Source organism: Rhinoraja longicauda, chromosome 37, assembly GCF_053455715.1.
Source record: "Rhinoraja longicauda isolate Sanriku21f chromosome 37, sRhiLon1.1, whole genome shotgun sequence".
Taxonomy (NCBI): domain Eukaryota; kingdom Metazoa; phylum Chordata; class Chondrichthyes; order Rajiformes; family Arhynchobatidae; genus Rhinoraja; species Rhinoraja longicauda.
The window spans coordinates 14,800,964-14,821,374 of NC_135989.1; the positions used below are offsets into that span (position 1 = coordinate 14,800,964).

General features: G+C 44.6%; 2 protein-coding genes across 3 annotated transcripts in view; both read left to right on the forward strand.

Moving 5' to 3' along the window:
• LOC144610708 (sphingosine 1-phosphate receptor 2-like) overlaps positions 1-18,712 on the forward strand; it is an 85,228-nt gene extending 66,516 nt beyond the window's left edge. For both annotated transcript variants that reach the window (XM_078429613.1, XM_078429612.1), the window contains one exon: positions 15,598-18,712. In XM_078429613.1, the coding sequence (XP_078285739.1) occupies positions 15,740-16,825 (1,086 nt within the window). In that variant the 5' untranslated portion in view covers positions 15,598-15,739 and the 3' untranslated portion in view covers positions 16,826-18,712. The remainder of the gene's footprint in view (positions 1-15,597) is intronic.
• gtf2f1 (general transcription factor IIF, polypeptide 1) overlaps positions 1-20,411 on the forward strand; it is an 86,574-nt gene that overhangs the window by 25,067 nt on the left and 41,096 nt on the right. The window lies entirely within an intron of this gene.

Genomic DNA, 20,411 nt, shown 5'->3' on the forward strand with positions numbered 1-20,411 from the left:
TAGTGAGACAGCTAGGTCACGGGTGGGAGGGGAAATGTTCATTCTAATGTTCTCAACTTTGCTGGTGAAAAATTTAGCGAATTCTTCGCACTTAGCAGGGGAACCAACGAAGCTGGTACTGGGGGCGGGACATATGACAGAGGTAATAGTGCTAAATAGGACCTTGGAGTTATGAGAGATTTTGGAGATAAGGTCGGAGAAGTATTGTGCTCTCGCAGACTTTACTGCTTCCTGGTATTTGAGAAGATTGTTTCTCAGAATTTCGAAGGAAATTTGAAGCTTGTCACATTTCCACCTCCGTTCTGATTTTCTGCACTCCCTTCTTAGGGCTCTGGTGGTGTCATTGAGCCAAGGCCGACCTTTGGGCTTAGGCTTTTTCATTTTAAGGGGAGTGATAGAATCCAGGATGGAAGTGCAAGTGATATTAAATAAAGAGGTGAGATCCTCAGTGCTGAGATGGGGGGGAGAAGCCTCAATAGTGCAGATGTTGGGGGCAGCTGTGAGAGCCTCGGAGAACTTACTGGCAGTCAATGAATTTATGTCGCGGGAGTAACGAACTGGGAGATGAGATTTTGCGGGAGATAAAGGCAGAGATGCGTCAAAAATGATAGCGCTGTGGTCCGATAGACAGGCCTCAGTAGTTTCAATGTTGTAGATTGGGAATCCGGACGATAACACTAGGTCGAGTGTATGGCCTAACTTGTGAGTGGGTCCCGTGGTGTGAAGAGTCAGATTGAAGGACTCAACCAGGTGCATAAATTCACTCACAAGAGGCTTAGTGGGACAGCAAACATGAATGTTAAAGTCACCAAGAATCATGACCCGGTCAAATTTGGGCAAAATGTTAGAGATCAGATCAGCAAATTGGGTGATGAAGTCCTTATGCATTTTTGGTGGGCGATACACAAGAACAATTAAGAGGGGATAGGCTAGGCCTACTTTAATTAGTTGCACCTCGAAACTGGAGAAATGATCAGCGTTCAGGAGGCGGCAGTTGAAATGTTTCTTAAACACAGTGGCTAAGCCCCCACCGCGTCCGGAGAGCTTAGGCGAGGTGAAGAAGTTACAGTCATCAGGACAGAGTTCCACGAGTGGAGCAAGCTCACCAGGGTTAAGCCAGGATTCTGTGAGCAGTAAGAAGTCCAATCCACGGGTGGTGAAGAAGTCGTTGAGGATGAAGGTCTTGTTCTGTAGGGAAGACTAGACCCTTGTAGCTCAGAATGGCAGCTCCCTGCCCATTGAGATGAGTTTGTGAAGAATCCTTTCCAGAAGTAGACAGATTTGGACATTTTGACTGATTCTCGGTAGCTAATGTTAAACTATTATCAGAAACAAATGTATGATTTCAAGCAGAGACGTGGCAGTCTCTTGTGTCGGCATTGAGAATGTGACTGTTTATACTTTCTTGAAGATTGCAAGGAGTCACCATAACCTCTTCAGCTTAAGGAATAGATTTCATGAGATGCAAAACATTGTTTCACTTCCCTCTGGTGTTGGAATCCAATTCATGATGTGACTCGGATTGTTGTTCTGCCTCTCCTCATCTTTCTGAGCCTCGATCACAATTTAATTGCTGCTAAATAAAGAAATCACTAGGACCTTGTGATATGGAGTGTATGTTCACTGATGACACTGGGTAAACACAGCCCAGTCGCAACTCTGCGTGATACCCTGACCACGCGTTCATGGCACACCCTGTGGGTCTTGGAGAAATCCTGACCTGGTCAATAAATTCACTGGCAGGTCAGCCACTTGTTGGCAGTTGATCATTGTGCAATGTGATAAAGCAATCGTTAAAAGTGGAACTCCCCCAGTTGCTGACCAGATGTCACCTGTGAGTCAAGATTCAAAGAGAAAGTGAACAGTATGGGTTAGGATGGCAAGCATATCAGCCCGCTAACGCCAGTTTCAAAGGGAAGGTTCAGTACGCAGACACTGTCTGATTAAGGTTGGTATATTTAATAAATATGCATCATTTAGGAGGGAAGATAAAAGTAACATTTTGTCTTATTCTCAGGAACAGCAAGAACATCTGTCAGACTTTTTTTCCTTGAGAGTAAGTGAGTTGAATAGGGCATAGCACAATCTGTAATGTACATGATTGGTTGAGGTAATCCTTTGGTTCTTAAGTCTGTGTTTTGATCTTTTCAAACAGGCAGTGCATCTCTGTTCAATGCAAATGTGATTCCAGTGCTCTCCTGATCAACACTGATGTAAACTCTCGGCTGCCCCTATCCTAATATGTGCCCATCACCCTTGTCATAGTCATAGACACACAGCACGGAAACGTTCCATCCATGCCGACCAACTTATCCATGGCGACCAAGATGCCCCATCTATGCCAATCCCACCTACCATTGTTTGGCCCATATCCCCCTTTTGTACAGCAATGATGCCTTAAATTTAACATTCTCAGCCTTTTTGAATGAGTGTATGTATATTCCTGCCCATTTCCAGAAACGAATATGATAATTTTTCCAGAAACAAATTTTAATATTTTTTTTTAAGTCAAATTTGCAATAGTGGTCGAGGACAGATTCATGGAATGAATTTGGGGATTTTCTTCAAACAATATATTGTAGAACCAACCGAGAAATAAGCTGTTTTATATCTAATCAAGTGTTATAAAGCAAAGAGTGGGGATAAATGGGTCCCTTTCAGAATGGCAGGCAGTGACTAGTGGGGTACCGCAAGGCTCGGTGTTGGGACCGCAGCTATTTACAATATACATCAATGACTTGGATGAAGGGATTAAAAGTACCATTAGCAAATTTGCCGATGATACAAAGCTAGGTGGCAGTGTGAACTGTGAGGAAGATGCTATGAGATTGCAGGGTGACTTGGACAGGTTGTGTGAGTGGGCGGATGCATGGCAGATGCAGTTTAATGTGGATAAGTGTGAGGTTATCCACTTTGGTGGTAAGAATAGGATGGCAGATTATTATTTGAATGGTGTCAAGTTAGGAAAAGGGGATGTACAACATGATCTGGGTGTCTCAGTGCATCAGTCACTGAAAGGAAGCATGCAGGTACAGCAGGCAGTGAAGAAAGCCAATGGAATGTTGGCATTCATAACAAGAGGAGTTGAGTATAGGAGCAAAGAGGTCCTTCTGCAGTTGTACAGGGCCCTAGTGAGACCGCACCTGGAGTACTGTGTGCAGTTTTGGTCTCCAAATTTGAGGAAGGATATTCTTGCTATTGAGGGCGTGCAGCGTAGGTTTACTAGGTTAATTCCCGGAATGGCGGGACTGTCATATGTTGAAAGACTAGAGTGACTAGGTTTGTATACACTGGAATTTAGAAGAATGAGAGGGGATCTTATCGAAACGTATAAGATTATTAAGGGGTTGGACATGTTAGAGGCAGGAAACATGTTCCCAATGTTGGGGGAGTCCAGAACCAGGGGCCACAGTTTAAGAATAAGGGGTAGGCCATTTAGAACAGAGATGAGGAAAAACTTTTTTAGTCAGAGAGTTGTGAATCTGTGGAATTCTCTGCCTCAGAGGGCAGTGGAGGCCAATTCTCTGAATACATTCAAGAGAGAGCTAGATAGAGCTCTTAAGGATAGCGGAGTCAGGGGGTATGGGGAGAAAGCAGGAACGGGGTACTGATTGAGAATGATCAGCCATGATCACATTGAATGGCGGTGCTGGCTCGAAGGGCCGAATGGCCTACTCCTGCACCTATTGTCTATTGTCTATAATGATAGGTTGCACTGGAAAAGAGTGATCATAACATTGTAGAATTTCACATTCAGTTTGAGAGTGGAAAAACATAGATTTTAAAATGTAAACACAATCACAAAAGAACGAAGGTAGGGTTGCCCAAAATGGATTAGGATAATAGATTAAAAGACAAATGATAAATAGTGCAGGTGTTTTAAAAACAAAAACAAACTCAATGAAGGTGCACAAGGATAATCAATCTACAGCAAACTAAGGATGTTAATTGTGAATTCAATTTGAACTACGATATATAAAATGTTGTTAAAATTGGTGATAATCCAGAAGTTTGGGAATATTTTTGAAATCAGCAAAGAAGGATAAAAAGTGGATAATGAGAATAAACCAGTAAGAAAAACTAAGAGTTGATGTTTAAATTTAAAAGGAAAAAGTTAACTAAAGTAAATATTGGTTCTTTAGAGGATGAAACTGTGTAATTATTAGTAAATAAGGAAATGGAAGACATTCAACAAATATTTTGTCTGTCCCAACAGTGCAAGACAAAAAAAGCATTTTGATGACAATAAAACACTAGGGGCAAGGAACTTCAATATTGTTAGAGAAGTGCTAGAAACTAATAGAACTAAAGATTGACTATTTCCCTGGATCTAATGGCCTGCATCCTTGGCCTTTGCCAAAAAGTGGTTGCATTGGTTGTAAATTTCCTATATCCAAGAAATTTTGAAAAGTTTCCAATGGAATAGTAAATCTCAAATGTAAAGCTACTAGGAGGGGACTAAAAGCAGGAAATTATGAGCAATATCTCATTGGGAAAATGTTGAAATCCATTTTAAATTCTAATAGTTCATTCAGTGGTACTTTTGTCATGTGTACCTGAGTATGGTCATTTTTCTTTGCATACAGTAGTGACAATCCTGCTATACTTTAGGCACAATCACCAGTGTAAGATGGCACACTACACTGAGTCCATACACATACACGTTTTAGGAGCTATCCTAAACCCGACAAGTCTGCATTTTTAAAAGAAATGTTGGAGTCTTAGCTTGGCAATAAAGGCCTGTTGTTCTGGCGGTAGAACTGGGGTCAATATAGAGTCAAATGTTGCGGGCAAACCAATCCCCAGTGGTGTAAGTAGGAACTGCAGGTGGTAGTTCAGAGTCAATATAATTTTATGAAAGGGAAATTGTGTTTGATAAATCTATTACAAGCAAGGTACATAAAGAGATTTAACTGATGTGGTTGAAAAGGTGCCATGTGAGGCCAGGAGCTTTTGGTGTTAATGATAGTTTATTAGTAGGGTTGGTGGTTTGGCTAAGTAATGCAAAACAGAGCAGAGATAAGAGTCTCAAATTGGCAAGCCTTAACTATTGAAGTGCCTGGGGGATCAGTGTCAGGGCGTCAACTACTTGTGTCTCAACCATTTATAATCTCTGATAAATGGACTAGGTGTACTTAGCCAAAGTTGCTACTGCAGCAGAGAGGTGGGAAAGCAAGTTGTGAGATGGAACATGGAAGGGGATATGGATAGGTTAAGTGAAGATAGACACAAAATGCTGGAGTCAGTCAGCAGGACAGGCAGCATTTCTGGAGAGGATTGGATGACATCACGCTGAGTTACTCCAATGTTTTGTGTCCTGCTTCTGTAAATGTTGCGGGCAAACCAATCCCCAGTGGTGTAAGTAGGAACTGCAGGTGCTAGCTTAAACCGAAGATAGACACAAAAAGCTGGAGTAACTCAGCGGGACAGGCAGCATCTCTGGAGAGAAGGAATGGGTGACGTTTAGGGTCGAAACCCTTCTTCACATTGAACTACAGACCCATTCCTTCTCTGTAGAGAGGGGGAGCAGACTCTGTAGAAGGGTCTCGACTCGAAACGTCACCCATTCCTTCCCTCCAGAGATTCTGCCTGTCCTGAGTTACTCCAGCTTTTTGTGTCTATCCCCAGTGGTGTAAACAGGCAATGCCATTTCAGTGACCCTTTATCTCACAGAATGATTTAAGCAGCATTAGAAACCAAGGGATCAATGAAGAATCTGTGAATCCAGTTACTGAGAAATACAAAGAATAGTTTGTACAGAAGCTATGTGAGATTGCAATATGCAGTTTGGAAAGGTTATCAAAATATTGGAGACAAAAACTAGAACTGAGGTTCTAAATAAAAACGATTGCGTAACTGAGGTTTATTCGCCAGAAACAGGAACGCTGAAAGGTTATCTAATGGATATCTTTAAGATTAGAAAGTCATTTGGTAGGATGGTTATGGAATGTTTACCATTCTGAGAAGTCAAAAATTAGGGGCTATAAACAAATGGCATTCACGAGAAATGTCTTGTCTCAGAAAGTGGGGAGAATGAGAGCTCGGCAGCACAGGGAATGGTTGGGATGAAAAGTATTGATAGACGTGAGGGAAGAGTAGAAGGATGTGTGCTTTCATACAGTGAGATGAAGACCTTGGTACACGTGACAATAAACTAAACTGAAACTCAACGGAGAGGTCGGAGCATGCTTAATTGAAACATAGAAACTGGCACAGGCCTGCTGGGCCTCACAGCCTGTCTGTTTAATCATAACATGTCATGGCCACTGAGTAAGCAAATTCACCTTGACAATCCAGCCAAGAACCGGAGGCGCTGTTATATAAGAGAGCAGTAAGGAGGGGGGAGGGCACGGCTCAGATCTTGTACCCCGATTGTCTCTCAACCTCTGCTACAGGACTTTTCACCTGGAAAAGATCCAATTCTCCTTGGAAAATGTTGATTTAAATTGTGGGACTTTTGGTTGATTGAAAGATACAGCACAGAAACAAATCCTTCGGCCCACCAAGTCCACACCAACCATCAATCACCTGTTCACACTAGTTCTATCTTATCCCACTCCCTGCACTCTAGGGGAGTATATACAGAGAACAATTAACCTACAAAAGCGCATGTCCTTGGGACGTGGGAGCACCCGGAGGAAACCTATGCAGTACGGGAAGAATGTGCAAACACTGTACAGACAGCACCCGAGGTCAGGATGGAACCTGGATCTCTGGCATTGCAAAGCAGCAGCTCTACCAGTTGTGCCACAGTTCTTGGTGAGATTCTCTCTGCCTTTGCATGAAGTCTTTATATCACTTCCCTATCAAGTTTGCCGTAGAATCTATGATCAGGATAAACGCACATAAGATTTATGGGTGGACATGCGTTTGCTTTCTCAAGCAATTTCCTTGAAAACCAAGTCATGTTTGCACCTGCTCACCTCTGTAAACACTCCCAGTCCTCGTGTCTCAGGTCTGTGGCATTGCCTGCAATTGCTTTGCCATATCACGTCCTGTGGAATAACAGCCAGTTCTTTCCACTTCCACTCCTTGCTTCCTCTTGTTCAACGAGTTTTTAATCAACTCCAGACATGTTGGATCGCAGCCTTGCATTCAAACGTTGTGGGCTCATCTCCTGAGTGCGTTTCATCAAAAGCTTTGCAGAAATCTAACTAAACAAAATTGGCTGAGCTCTCCCTGCTTACATGGTTCATTAATTCTTAAAGGAAATCTGAGAGATTTGTCAGTTTACATCATCCAGTGCATTCCAGCTTGATCAAATCCAGTCCTCGCTCCTTTGAAGAAAGCCGTACATTTCATAGAAATGCAAGCACTTTTATTTTTTTTAAAGTTTACTCATCTATGGGATGTATGTGTTTCCGTTTATTGCCCTTCACCAATTGCCACTAAAGTTAATGGTGAGTCGTTGCTTTGAGACTTTGCAGTCAATCTGTGAAAGGTAGTCCACAATGCTGTTGGACAGAAACTTCCAGATTTTAGTCCTAGTGGTAATTAATGACCAGTGATCGTGCAGAATGGTGCACAACTGGGAGAGAATATGCAAGTGGTGGTACATGCACATATTATTGTCCTTGTAATTTTTGGCTTTAGAGTTGGTGATTTTGGGAGGAGCTGTCAGGGTAACTCAGATGAACAATTACGTTGTACTTGGTGGGTTGGACACATGGCGCTGTTGTGCGGCAGCAGTGGAGGGATTGATGTACAGGATATAAGGCGTGATTGTTTTGTTCTGGATGCTGTTCAGTTTAAGTGCTGTTGGAACAACACCCACCCAGGCAATGGCGAATATGAATAATTATGGTGGAAAAGACTGGGGATTTGGGCAAGCCACTCCAGGGAAGGTGAAATCACTGGACTTGCTGGACCACAGCTTCAGAGATACAAGTTCCAATTCCATCAGACCAGCTATGTAATTACACTTAATTATTTTTATTTTTTTTAAATGGGAAGAGTTGTATCAGTAAGCACATACTGAATTGTTGTATAAACCCTAGAGTAGAAAAAAGGAACTGCAAATGCTGGTTTACAAGCATAGGTGACGTTTCACAGAGTGCCAGAGTAACTCCGCAGGTCAGGCAGTATCTGTGGAGAACATGGATAGGCAAGGTTTCAGGTTGGGACACTTCTTCAGTCTGAAGAAGGGTCGTGTCCTGAAACGTCACCTATCCATGTTCTCCAGAGTTGCTGCCTGACCTGCTGAGTTACTCCAGCACTCTGTGAAACGTCACCTATCCACATTCTCTAGAGATGCTGCCTGACCCGCTGAGTTACTCCAGCACTCTGTCAAACGTCACCTATCCACGTTCTCTAGAGATGCTGCCTGACCCGCTGAGTTACTCCAGCACTCTGTGAAACGTCACCTATCCACGTTACAAAATTCTTAAGGGGTTGGACAGGCTAGACGCAGGAAGATTGTTCCCGATGTTGGGGAAGTCCAGAACAAGGGGTCACAGTTTAAGGATAAGGGGGAAGTCTTTTAGGACCGAGATGAGAACGTTTTTTTTCACACAGAGTGGTGAATCTGTGGAATTCTCTGCCACAGAAGGTAGTTGAGGCCAGTTCATTGGCTATATTTAAGAGAGAGTTAGATGTGGCCCTTGTGGCTAAAGGGATCAGGGGGTATGGAGAGAAGGCAGGTACGGGATACTGAGTTGGATGATCAGCCATGATCATATTGAATGGCGGTGTAGGCTCGAAGGGCCGAATGGCCTACTCCTGCACCTATTTTCTATGTTCTCTAGAGATGCTGCCTGACCCGCTGAGTTACTCTGGCACTATGTCTTTTTATTGCTTAAACCCATCTGGTTCACTAGTGTCCAAAGGAGAGAGGACGTCAGCTGTCTATGCCTGATGGACCAATATGTGCCCCAGTCCCACCGATGTGATTGACTTTCGACACTGAATTTCGGGGCAATTAAAGATAGAGAGCAATTGTGGGTATCATCAGTGACGTCCACATCCTGCGAACCGATGAGTAATTAAACGTTCTGTGGTGCAGCTTGTCTGAGACCTGCACGTCAGTCTTTACATGTTGGTGTAATTAATATTTTTGAGTCATCGATGAGCCTCTGGCTTTTTCTCACTGTTGGAACGTGATAAGTGCAGCAACATTTTGCGCACAAGCAGCTTCTACAAAGAGTCTTTAACAATAGCCATGCTGGTCACGTCCGGTGAAATATTATACCAGGCCAATCAGTTGCAGAGAAATGTCAGTATCACGGCAGCTAACAGTGATCCAAACTGGAAGGATTTAAAATTTCGCAGTCTGTGAGAAGGGTCTGACAAAGTTTTCACTGTATTCAGTCGCACCACCTAAAGACAGAACAATTTCCTGCAGCCAACTTGGAAACGCCAAGACCTGAATGGTGAGCCTCCCTATTGATAAGAGGTCGCCCCTGCAACTACCTCTACCTGTGCTCTCAGAGCTGGCGGTGCTGCTGGCTGCCAAGAGATGCTGAGGCAGATGCTCGTAGAGTCGGAGTCGTACAGCATGGAAACATCCCCTCCAGCCCAACTTAAAAGTTCATAAGTCACAGAGCAGAATTAGGCAATTCAGCCCATTGACTCTACTGTGCCATTCAATCATGGCTGATCTATCTTTCCCTCTCAACCCCATTCTCCTGTCTTCTCTCCATAACTGTTGACACCCTTACTAATCAAGAACCTGTCAATCTCCACTTTAAAAATACCCAATTATTTTGCCTCCACAGCTGATGGTGGCAATGATTTCCACAGATTCGCTACCATCTGACTAAAGAAATACCTCTTCACCTCCTTTCTCAAGGTACTTTCTTTCATTCTGAGGCTGTGTCCTGGTAGGTCCTACACCCTCCCACCAGTGGATAAATCCTTTCCACAACCAATCTATCCAGGCCTGTCACTATTTACATCGTTTCAATGAGGTCTCCCCTTATACTTCCAAACTCGTATTGAGAAAGGATGACTCCTTAGAAGGATCAGAAATGTGGTCTGATGGCATGTACCAACTTTTTATTATGCAAAAGCATGACAGCAGTGATAGTGTGGGATTCAATTTCCCTTGTTCATTCGGATTACAGTCAGGGTACAGTTAGAGGCATAGTGGGCCTCTCCATTGTGTCAATAAAGACAGTGGCTAAGGTTATATTTACCAAACTGTACTGGTGAGAAATTTAAAGTTATTTGTACCCTTGCAGAAGAAGCGTAGAATTCCCAGACAGCATTCCTGAGAACCTTTTCAGCCAGTTTATAGCAAGCCCAATAATTTGATGGGTGGGGATGGGTGGGTGGAGGTTGAACTTTGGATTTAATTGTAGGGATGGAAGCTGGACAAGAGGAAGGAGTATCAAGGGCAGAGTGTTTTGTAGAAATGGTCTCATTCAGTTTGTATACATATGTATACAGTATATAGCACAGTTATCAAAAGGAAGAAAGATTAGGGCTTGACCAATTCTGCTAACGGGGATGATGTCATTGGGTCAAAGGAGTGTGACATAGCAGATGGCATAAGCGTAATAAAAAAAGGCATCAGGAACGTTCCCTCCTTTCAGAAGTGACAAGGATCCAGATCCCGATGAAAAGTATCTTAGTAAGAGAGGAGATTGCAAAGGCCCTAACAGTTTTTAATCCTTCCTTCCTACTGCAGTGGTGTCAATTGATCAGAGGACCACTTAAAAAGGGAGAAAGTTATCAACTAAAGAATCACGGTAGTTGATATAACTCTGACGTTTAACAATTATTAGAATCCATTCTGAGAAATGGTACGAATGTTCACTGACAAAGATGCAAATTAATCAAGGGCATTAAGGCTGGATTTAAGGGAGGTTCATGCCTCACTAATAAGATTTATTTGCAGTAACAAGGAGGGTCAATGAGGGCAGAGAATTTGATGTTTCTGAGGGATTTTAGCAAAACGTTTTGAAGGCCCATGGTGACTGGCGAACCAAACACAGAAAAACCTGTGGGATCCAAATTTAGCTATTGGCAGGAAGCAAATGCAATGTAGAAACGAGGAACTGCAGATGCTGGTTTACAAAAGAAGAGACTGAGTGCTGTAGTGGCTAAGCGGGTCAGGCAGCATCTCAGAAGAACATGCATAGGTGATGTTTTGGGCTGAGACCTTTCTTCAGACTGGTTGTACGGGGAAGAAAGCTGGAAGAGAGGAGTGGCAGGACAATGTCTGGTAGGTAATAGGCCAACAGAGGTGAGGGGGGTTACCGGTGGCCGAGCACTTTAACTCCCCCTCCCATTCCCAGTCTGACCTTTCTGTCATGGACCTCCTCCAGTGCCATAGTGAAGCCCACCGCAAATTGGAGGAACAGCACCTCATATTTCGCCTGGGCAGTTTGCAGCCCAGCGGTATGAACGTCGACTTCTCCAACTTTAGATAGCTCCTCTGTCCCTCCCTTCCCCTCCTCCTTCCCAGATCTCCCTCTATCTTCCTGTCTCCACCTATATCCTTCCTTTGTCCCGCCCCCCTGACATCAGTCTGAAGAAGGGTCTCGACCCGAAACGTCACCCATTCCTTCTCTCCCGAGGTGCTGCCTGACCTGCTGAGTTACTCCAGCATTTTGTGAATAAATCGATTTGTACCAGCATCTGCAGTTATTTTCTTATACTACTTGATAGGTAGATGGTTGGACAGAAAGGAACGCACGCTGTTTTCCTTTATTAACTTGAAGCATAGAATGTAAGAAGTTGTACAAGAAATCCATATGAAACTGATTGGGCCACATCTTGGTGAGTGCTGTGTTCAGTTCTGATCACTATTATAGGGATTAGAGGATCACGATCACAATAATACTTTATTAGCCAAGTATGTTTTGCAACATACGAGGAACTTCATTTGCGACAGGAGATGTTGAAGAGATTTATATGGATGTTGCCAGGACTGGAAAATTGTAGCTGTGAGAGATTAGATAGGCTTGGGATGCTTTCTTTGGAACAAAGAATTGTGTGGGAGAATTTAACTGAGTTGGATAAATTAAGGAACCTGGATTGAGATGTCAAAAGTCATGATGCACAAATTTAAAAATAGCTGGTGAAAGAGTCAGAGGGGAGATGACATTTTTCTTACCCAGAGGGAGTTAGGAGGCTGGAAGATTGTGTGAAAGGCCAGTGTGATTTACAAGGCCAAAGACCAGTGCTGGAGGGAGGGTTTAAGCTGAGAGCTCTTTCTCAACTGGCACAGATGCAGTAGACTGAGTGTCTCTTTCTGAATTCTGTATGATTCTCCCTGTCTCAGAGTAGTCTCAGATTGCCAAACCAAATTTAATGCACCGGGCAAGCAGATCTTGTACATTGTTCACTTAAATGTGGCAGACCACAGGAACCACTTAAAGTTCAAGTAAAAGCTTGGTGAATGGCTTAGTTCACTATAATGAAATTAAGCATGTAGCTTAGAAACGATTCAGTCCTTCACAAATATGTGCCCCCAAATTTATCTTCATTGTGCAACTGCGACATGATGGCATGCAGCATTAATTTAAACCAGTAGATCAATCAGAGGCCAATTCTTGGTGCAGACTGGGTTCTAGCAAGGCTCCATCTTGACTTGTTCTCAATCTTTTACACTGCAATGTTGCATTTCCTATTCAAAAAAACTTCTAACTGAAACTAGTTGACCGGTCAAGTGGGGAATTGTTCAACCTCTGTTCCTCTGCTCCGCTCAGTCATTGGGATGCCGTCCGTAGAAGATGTCTGCATTTATGCACGTTTGGTGGCCAAATTCCAAGGCATCATTGAGTTGTTCACTGAAGAGAATGAATGGCCCTTTATCTGAGCATTTGCAAAACAAAAGTCCTGAGTCAGTCTGGCCCTGCTAAATGATGCTGGCTGCCAACTACAAATGGCCAACTACAAATGGCCACAACAAGAACCTGGATAATACACGCCACTTATTTTGACAAAGAAATTCCCCGCCACTGCCGTGCACCAGCACTGTCCTTGGGAGTTTGAGAAAAACACTTTGATGATTAAGACCTGCAATGCTGCACCAAGCTCATGGTCCACCGGGCAGCAGTTCTGAGACGTGGACTGCATATAATAGGCACCTCAAGCACTGGAGACACATCACTACGGCTGTCTCTGCATAATTGCCCAAATCCAGTGGCACGATCTCTAAGGCCATCACTTCATTGTGGCTTTAATTACACTCAGCCACAAGCCAATACCTGACGGCCAACATAAGGTCTGAAGCTGGAACCTGACACAAAACATCACCCATCCATATTTTGCAGAGATGCTACCTGACCCACTGAGTTACCACAGCACTGTCTTTCTTTTGTAAACCAGCATCTGTGGTTCCTGTGACCTAAAAAAAAAAAGGGCTCTATTTCACGCAGCAATTGATTATCAGATTGATATGATGATGGTGAAGGCTGGGGAGGGGGTGGAAATTGATTCAAGGGTAGTCTCAAAGCCTCCTTGGGGAAAAATATAACATCCCCATTGCCTGATGGAAACCCTGGTCCATCACTCCTCAAACGGGAGCAGGAGCATCTAGGAAGGTATGAGAACCTCGAGTCTCATAAATCTCTTTGTTGGGAGTGTGAAGAAGCCGTGAAAATGTTAGAAAAAGTGGAACCCGTGCCATCCTTCTCTCCACCCACTTGCAGCGTTAAGCTACCCCCTGTCCTACTGTTGGCTGGCTCGTGGGCCCCACATTAGCTGCTTAAGCCACTCGACCCACAGAACTGCAGTAGGCAGGTCATCCTCGCCCCTGGGGGATTGCCAGAAGAAATATATTTTGTTTTGTAGGAAGGATATGGAGGCCGAATTGTTATTTTTGGAAGAATTACCCAATCACAGGGGAAAATGCCGAATCTGCTATGTGTGTATGGATCGAGGCAGTCTGTGGTGATTAATCAGTGTTGTCAGCCTTTCAAGATGCTCAACAGGGTTTGAAAGTGATTTCGGTGATAGTGGAGTCAGGGGGTATGAGGTGAAGGCAGGAACAGAGTACTGATTATGAATGATCAGCCATGATCACATTGAATGGCGATGCTGGTTCGAAGGGCCGAATGGCCTACTCCTGCACCTATTGTCTATACTGGACCAGGAGACTTTTGTAGCTGGAAGTTACCTGTGATTGAGGGTTGTGCCCTAAGCATTTACTTGATCCTGGTGCTGAGATGAAACATGTTCAATACGAGTGAGATTCTTGACATCAACGGGAAAGTCTGTGCAGTGACTGTTGGGTGTTGGAGCCCAAGACACACCCAACCAATTGGGAATTGATTCTCAGTAAAACTAATGTTTGGTTGACTATCAAGATTCAAGAGAAACATCATCCACAGAGACTTGGTGAATTCCCTTAGAACATTCAGAAACATAGTGATAGCAGGCTTGTATTTGGACAGAGGCTGACAACGGGCTCCTTGGGGTCTGTCACAGCCAGCAATGGACATCAGAGGCCGTGACACTATGCGCAGTGATGACAGTTGGAGGAGCAGGGACTTGTCTCTCTTCTGTCCATACTCCACACTGTAGTCGGGTAATCAACACACTGAAAGGGGAGCTGCCTTTTATAGAGATACAGCTCTGAAGCTACACCAACTGAGTATCCAATGCAATACAACACAGGCATGAGCCAGCCACCTTCCCTTGAGGCATGAAAGCTAATGGCACAAAATTATGCCCACACTCAACCCATTCCTCCCCTTATCCACCTTTCCCAATGGTGCAGCAGCAGCGTCCCAGGTTCAATCCTAACCTTCAGTGCTATGTTTAGTTTAGTTTAGAGATACAGCATGGAAACAGACCCTTCAGCCAACAGAGTCCACGGCAACCAGCGATCCCCGCACACTAGCACTATCCCACACACTAAGGACAATTTACAATTAAACCAAGCCAATTAACCAACAAACTTGTACGTCTTTTTTTTTTTAGAGATACAGCGCGGAAACAGGCCCTTCGGCCCATCGAGTCCGCGCCGCCCAGCGATCCCCGCACATTAACACTATCCTACACACACTAGGGACAATTTTTACATTTTACCCAGTCAATTAACCTACAAACCTGTACGTCTTTGGAGTGTGGGAGGAAACCGAAGATCTCGGAGAAAACCCACGTAGGTCACGGGGAGAACGTACAAACTCCGTACAGACGGCGCCCGTAGTCAGGATCGAACCTGAGTCTCCGGCGCTGCATTCGCTGTAAGGCAGCAACTCTACCGCTGCGCCACCGCGCCGCCCCTTTTGGAATGTGGGAGGAAAGCGGAGGTCCTGGAGAAAACCCACGCAGGTCACAGGGACTTGGAGCCCTGAAGCAAGAGAAGCTTCAGGGCTCCAAGGGGAGAATGTGCAAACTCCGTACAGACAGCACCCAAAGTCAGGATTAAACCCGGGTCTCCAAACCGCTGTAAGGCAGCAACTCTACCGTGTGTGTGCTGGGTTTATACACTTTTCCTGCCACTGTAAATTACCCTTGTGTAAATGGGTAGCAGGAGAATAAGTTGGTCATGCAAAAGAAAAATGGAACACAATTAACGATTTTGCTCCAGATCCATCATGTTACCTAATGAACTGAATGGTCGTCTGCTGCAGCATAAAATGAAATTATTGTGGAACATTAGCATGGGTTTTGTTACTGATCAGCCTTTTGTTGACCTTGCAGATGACTGGAAATGACAATGGCATGTCCACGTGAAGATTACACTTTGGAATTGTGTCTCGGGCTGACAGTGGGATTACATCGCGAGACCCATAATGCCCCAGAGGGAATCAACTACCTATAACTGTCAGAGACGTCTGTAGAAATGAATGAGAACGATACACCATGCCTGTCGCCCGTAGGCTCCATCACCAATTATTACGACAAGAACTTGATCAGATTTTATTATAACCTGACTAATAAGTATAAGGACTCCAAGTACTCGACAAACGATGTAAAAGCTGTGTCTGTTATCTTCATGATTCTGTGTTCCTTCATCGTCCTTGAAAACCTGCTGGTTCTGGTGGCTATCTGCAGATACAAGAAGTTCCACTCGGCCATGTTCTACTTCATCGGCAACTTGGCGCTGTCGGACCTGTTTGCGGGCCTCACTTACATCTTCAACCTTGCGTTCTCGGGTGCGTGGACCATGACACTGACTCCGCTGCAGTGGTTTTTCCGAGAGGGCACCATGTTCATCGCGCTATCGGCCTCGGTCCTCAGTCTCCTGGCCATCGCCATTGAGAGGCATGCGGCCATTGTGAAAGTCAAACTGTACAGCAGCGACAAGAACAGTCGGATGTGCCTGCTGATCGGAAGCTGTTGGATTGCCTCCGTGCTGCTGGGCGGGCTGCCCATCATGGGCTGGAACTGCATGTGTCACCAGAGTGGCTGCTCCACCGTGCTCCCGCTCTTCTCCAAGAACTACATTTTATTCTGCATCACCCTCTTGAGCATCATCCTGCTGTCCATCGTCATTCTGTACGTGCGGATTTACCTGATTGTGCGATCGAGCCACTGTGAGACGGCGGCCCCACAGACCTTGGCCTTGTTGAAGACTGTGACCATCGTCCTCGGCGTGTTCATCATATGCTGGGCGCCCACCTTCATCATCTTGCTGCTGGACTTTGCCTACGAGGGGGTCGAATGCAAGATCCTGTACAAAGCCGAGTATTTTCTGGGCTTGGCTACCCTCAACTCTGCCATGAACCCCATCATCTACACCCTGAGGAGCAGGGACATGCGCAGGGCATTCCTGCGCATTCTCTGCTGCTGCTGCTCGATGGACAAAAAGGCACGGATGGACACTTGCTTCCCCACGCTTCACAACCCCAGTACCTTGGATCGATCTTACCACAAGCACGAGGCATTAAGCTCGCCAATGATGCCAGAATGTACAACGTTCGTGTGATGTCCATGCTTCCCAAGGGCTAGGTGGTGAGGATCAAGGTCACGGCACAATCAACACATGCATTCCCCACACTAGCTCTCCACACTTGGCAGTGGTCAATGCCCATTGCCAGCTATGTCTCTAGCATGGAGGAACAAGCTTGATAGCAGCCAAACTGACCACATCAGCTGACCAGTGGGGTTTATTTTCTGATGCCCTGGAACCCGCCACCAGCCAAAAAGGAAGGAATAACCTTGTCAAGAGGACATTTAGCCTCATCAGGAATAACAGGACTCAAGAGTATGCTGAGACTGCAACATGGCAAGAGCATTGTTGCAAATGTATTTCTCCAACTAATGACTGGCATTGCTTGACCTCAACATCTTGAAGCTCTGTGATCTTAACCAAAGGGCTGGAGGTCATCAGGAGGCCACATGCATTAATGGTGTGTTGCAGAAGAGAGGAGAGTAAATGTTATTGCGTTGGGGCAGTAACAAAGGCACATGCCATTCAAACAGGCCCATGATCCCAGGGAGAATTCCCAGTCCCCTTACATGGTCCCTGACTCTGAGAAAAGCAGACTTGCAACCTAATACACAGTTCCCAACTCTGAGACTACCCCCACCCCGGTCCTGATCCACAGTAAATGCCCATGTGAGACAGCAGTCCCAATAGCCAGAACTTAATGGGCGATACAGGTATAACATGGCATAACACCATGTATCGGCATCCTCCCAATCCCAGAGGTGGGATGGTACCAGTGGCCACCCTTAAAGTAGCGTATCTCATGTATTATGGTTACCCCAGATCGTTATAAATGGTGAGTCTCTATTGCTAGGCCTAAGCCCTGGAAGCCCTTATTCGTGCCGGCTTGTTTACTACACAGACTGCAGCAGGTCTTAAGGGTGATTCATTGCCACCTTCCCAGGGGCAATTAGAGATGGGACATAAATGCCGACAACACCCACAGACCATAAATGAACTAAACCATACCCTGTGTGAAACTTATTGAGTTATGTGAAACTTATGTGAAACTGAACCTTATTGAGCACATCACCTTGGTAACAGAACGACCGACGTATTGAATTAGATCTGAGATATGTGAAGATCAAAGATGCGTCTATTTTAAACTCTACACATGCCCGTTTTTTTTACAGTGCTTTGGGTTAGCCTCAATCTGCTGCTCCAGCCCCTCTCACTTACTCTGTTAAAGGTTTCTCCAACTGAACCATTATTTTATATTGGCCCATTTAGTAGTTACTGTCCATGAGCTCCTGCTGTTTGAACAGCCTCTGGAACACGCCAGTAGAGCCTTCAAACCTCGGCACTGCTCCAAGACCGAGCGCAGCATGTACTTGACTCGACATTTAGCCGTTTTTGTGGAGGCAGTCCCCAAATCAAAGTATCTATCCCGGAGAAAACCCTGGCCCCAATCCCTGATAACCCTCCTTCCCCCACTTCCTGCTCCCAAATGTGCACATTTTCCACATTTTGGAAATGGCTTTGTATTTAAAACAGAGTCTAAGTGTAAAAGCTGAAAGAAGAGATGTGGCCTCAATTTCCTCGAGTGAAAACAGAATCAAAGGCTAGTGTTTTAATTAGTCTTGCCTTCGCTTGGTTTCAGGCTAAATCCCAGTTTGGCAAGTGGGATGCCATCTGATGTATTCCCCATAGTGATGCTTCCCTTTTAGGAGATTAATGGGAATGAATTAGGTGGAACATCCATGACCATTTGGGTGGACTGTCCCTTGCTACAAAGGTGAACCAATAGGTTGTTGTGCAGTTTCAATATTAAAGTGGCAACACTAAATACCGAATGTTTAATGTATATGAAACAATGTATAAAATGTCAAACATAGAATAGTAAACGGTACGAGATCCTATTCGGATCTGTTCACTGAAAATTAAATGAATGAAAATAAACTTTTTCCTAAAAATCTCCCAGCATGGTTTGTGGCTTTGGGTCTAAGAACTGCTATACTGGGAAACTCAGAATTCATAATTTTTCAACATGGTTTTTCCAGAGAGGGGAATATTTGCAGTCTTGCTCTGCAACTGGAGGGTGAATGAGCTTCATGTTGGCCGATTTAACATTGGTCGTGAGAGGTAGCCCTCCAACTACATTTTTCTCCTCTTCTTCATCGTGATGTTGAGCGTGATAACAAATGCGTGCAAACTGAGTGAATGTGCGTGTCTGTCTCTCTGAAAAGACATGCTGTTTAATACAGGACAAGGAAGGTAGTTGCTCAAAGTGCAGTGAGAGACAGCCGAGAAAGGAAGATAAGTGTCAAATTGTGGTTAATAACATCTTTCAGAGTATGTCAGCTGAAAACCTAGAGAATATGTGGGTACAACATCAGGAAGCATCAGCTCCTCCAAAGCTGCAATAAGTTGCTTGATCTGATGTCAATCACTACCTTCAATGGCAGAATAGGCTGAAAGGGCCTATTTACCCTAGTGTCACCTTTTACCAGCTCTTTCCAGCAAAAGGAAGGGGCCAAGTTTAATTGAATTGAATTGAATAAATGTTATTAGCCAAGTATGAACACATATAAGGAATTTGCCTTGGTGCTTTGCTCGCAAGTAACAACACGACATACGGTAAATAATTAAGAATATAACATTATAATTTAAACATGTGAAGAATGGAGCATGCAGGTACAGCAGGCAGTGAAGAAAGCCAATGGAATGTTGGCCTTCATAACAAGAGGAGTTGAGTATAGGAGCAAAGAGGTCCTTCTGCAGTTGTACAGGGCCCTAGTGAGACCGCACCTGGAGTACTGTGTGCAGTTTTGGTCTCCAAATTTGAGGAAGGATATTCTTGCTATTGAGGATATTCTTGCTATTGAGGGTAACCTAGGTTTACTAGGTTAATTCCCGGAATGATGGGACTATCATATGTTGAAAGACTGGAGTGACTAAGCTTGTATACACTGGAATTTAGAAGGATGAGAGGAGATCTTATCGAAACGTATAAGATTATTAAGGGGTTGGACACGTTAGAGGCAGGAAACATGTTCCCAATGTTGGGGGAGTCCAGAACAAGGGGCCACAGTTTAAGAATAAGGGGTAGGCCATTTAGAACTGAGATGAGGAAAAACCTTTTCAGAGAGTTGTGAATCTGTGGAATTCTCTGCCTCAGAAGGCAGTGGAGGCCAATTCTCTGAATGCATTCAAGAGAGAGCTAGATAGAGCTCTTAAGGATAGCGGAGTCAGGGGGTATGGGGAGCAGGCAGGAACGGGGTACTGATTGAGAATGATCAGCCATGATCACATTGAATGGCGGTGCTGGCTCGAAAGGCCGAATGGCCGCCTCCTGCACCTATTGTCTAATACCAGAGCAAAAGGAGGCTACAGACTTTTGGTTGTTGAGTAGAGCTACTGCTCGTGGGGAAAAAAGCTGTTTTTATGTCTGGCTGTGGCGGTTTTGACAGTCTGGAGTCACCTTCCAGAGGGAAGTGGTTTGAAGAGTTTGTGGCCAGGATGAGAGGGGTCAGAGGTGATCTTACTCGCTCGTTTTCTACCCCTTGCAATGTACAGTTCATCGATGGGGGAAGGTTGCAGCCAACAACCTTCTCGGTTGATCGAATGATGCAATGCAGCCTCC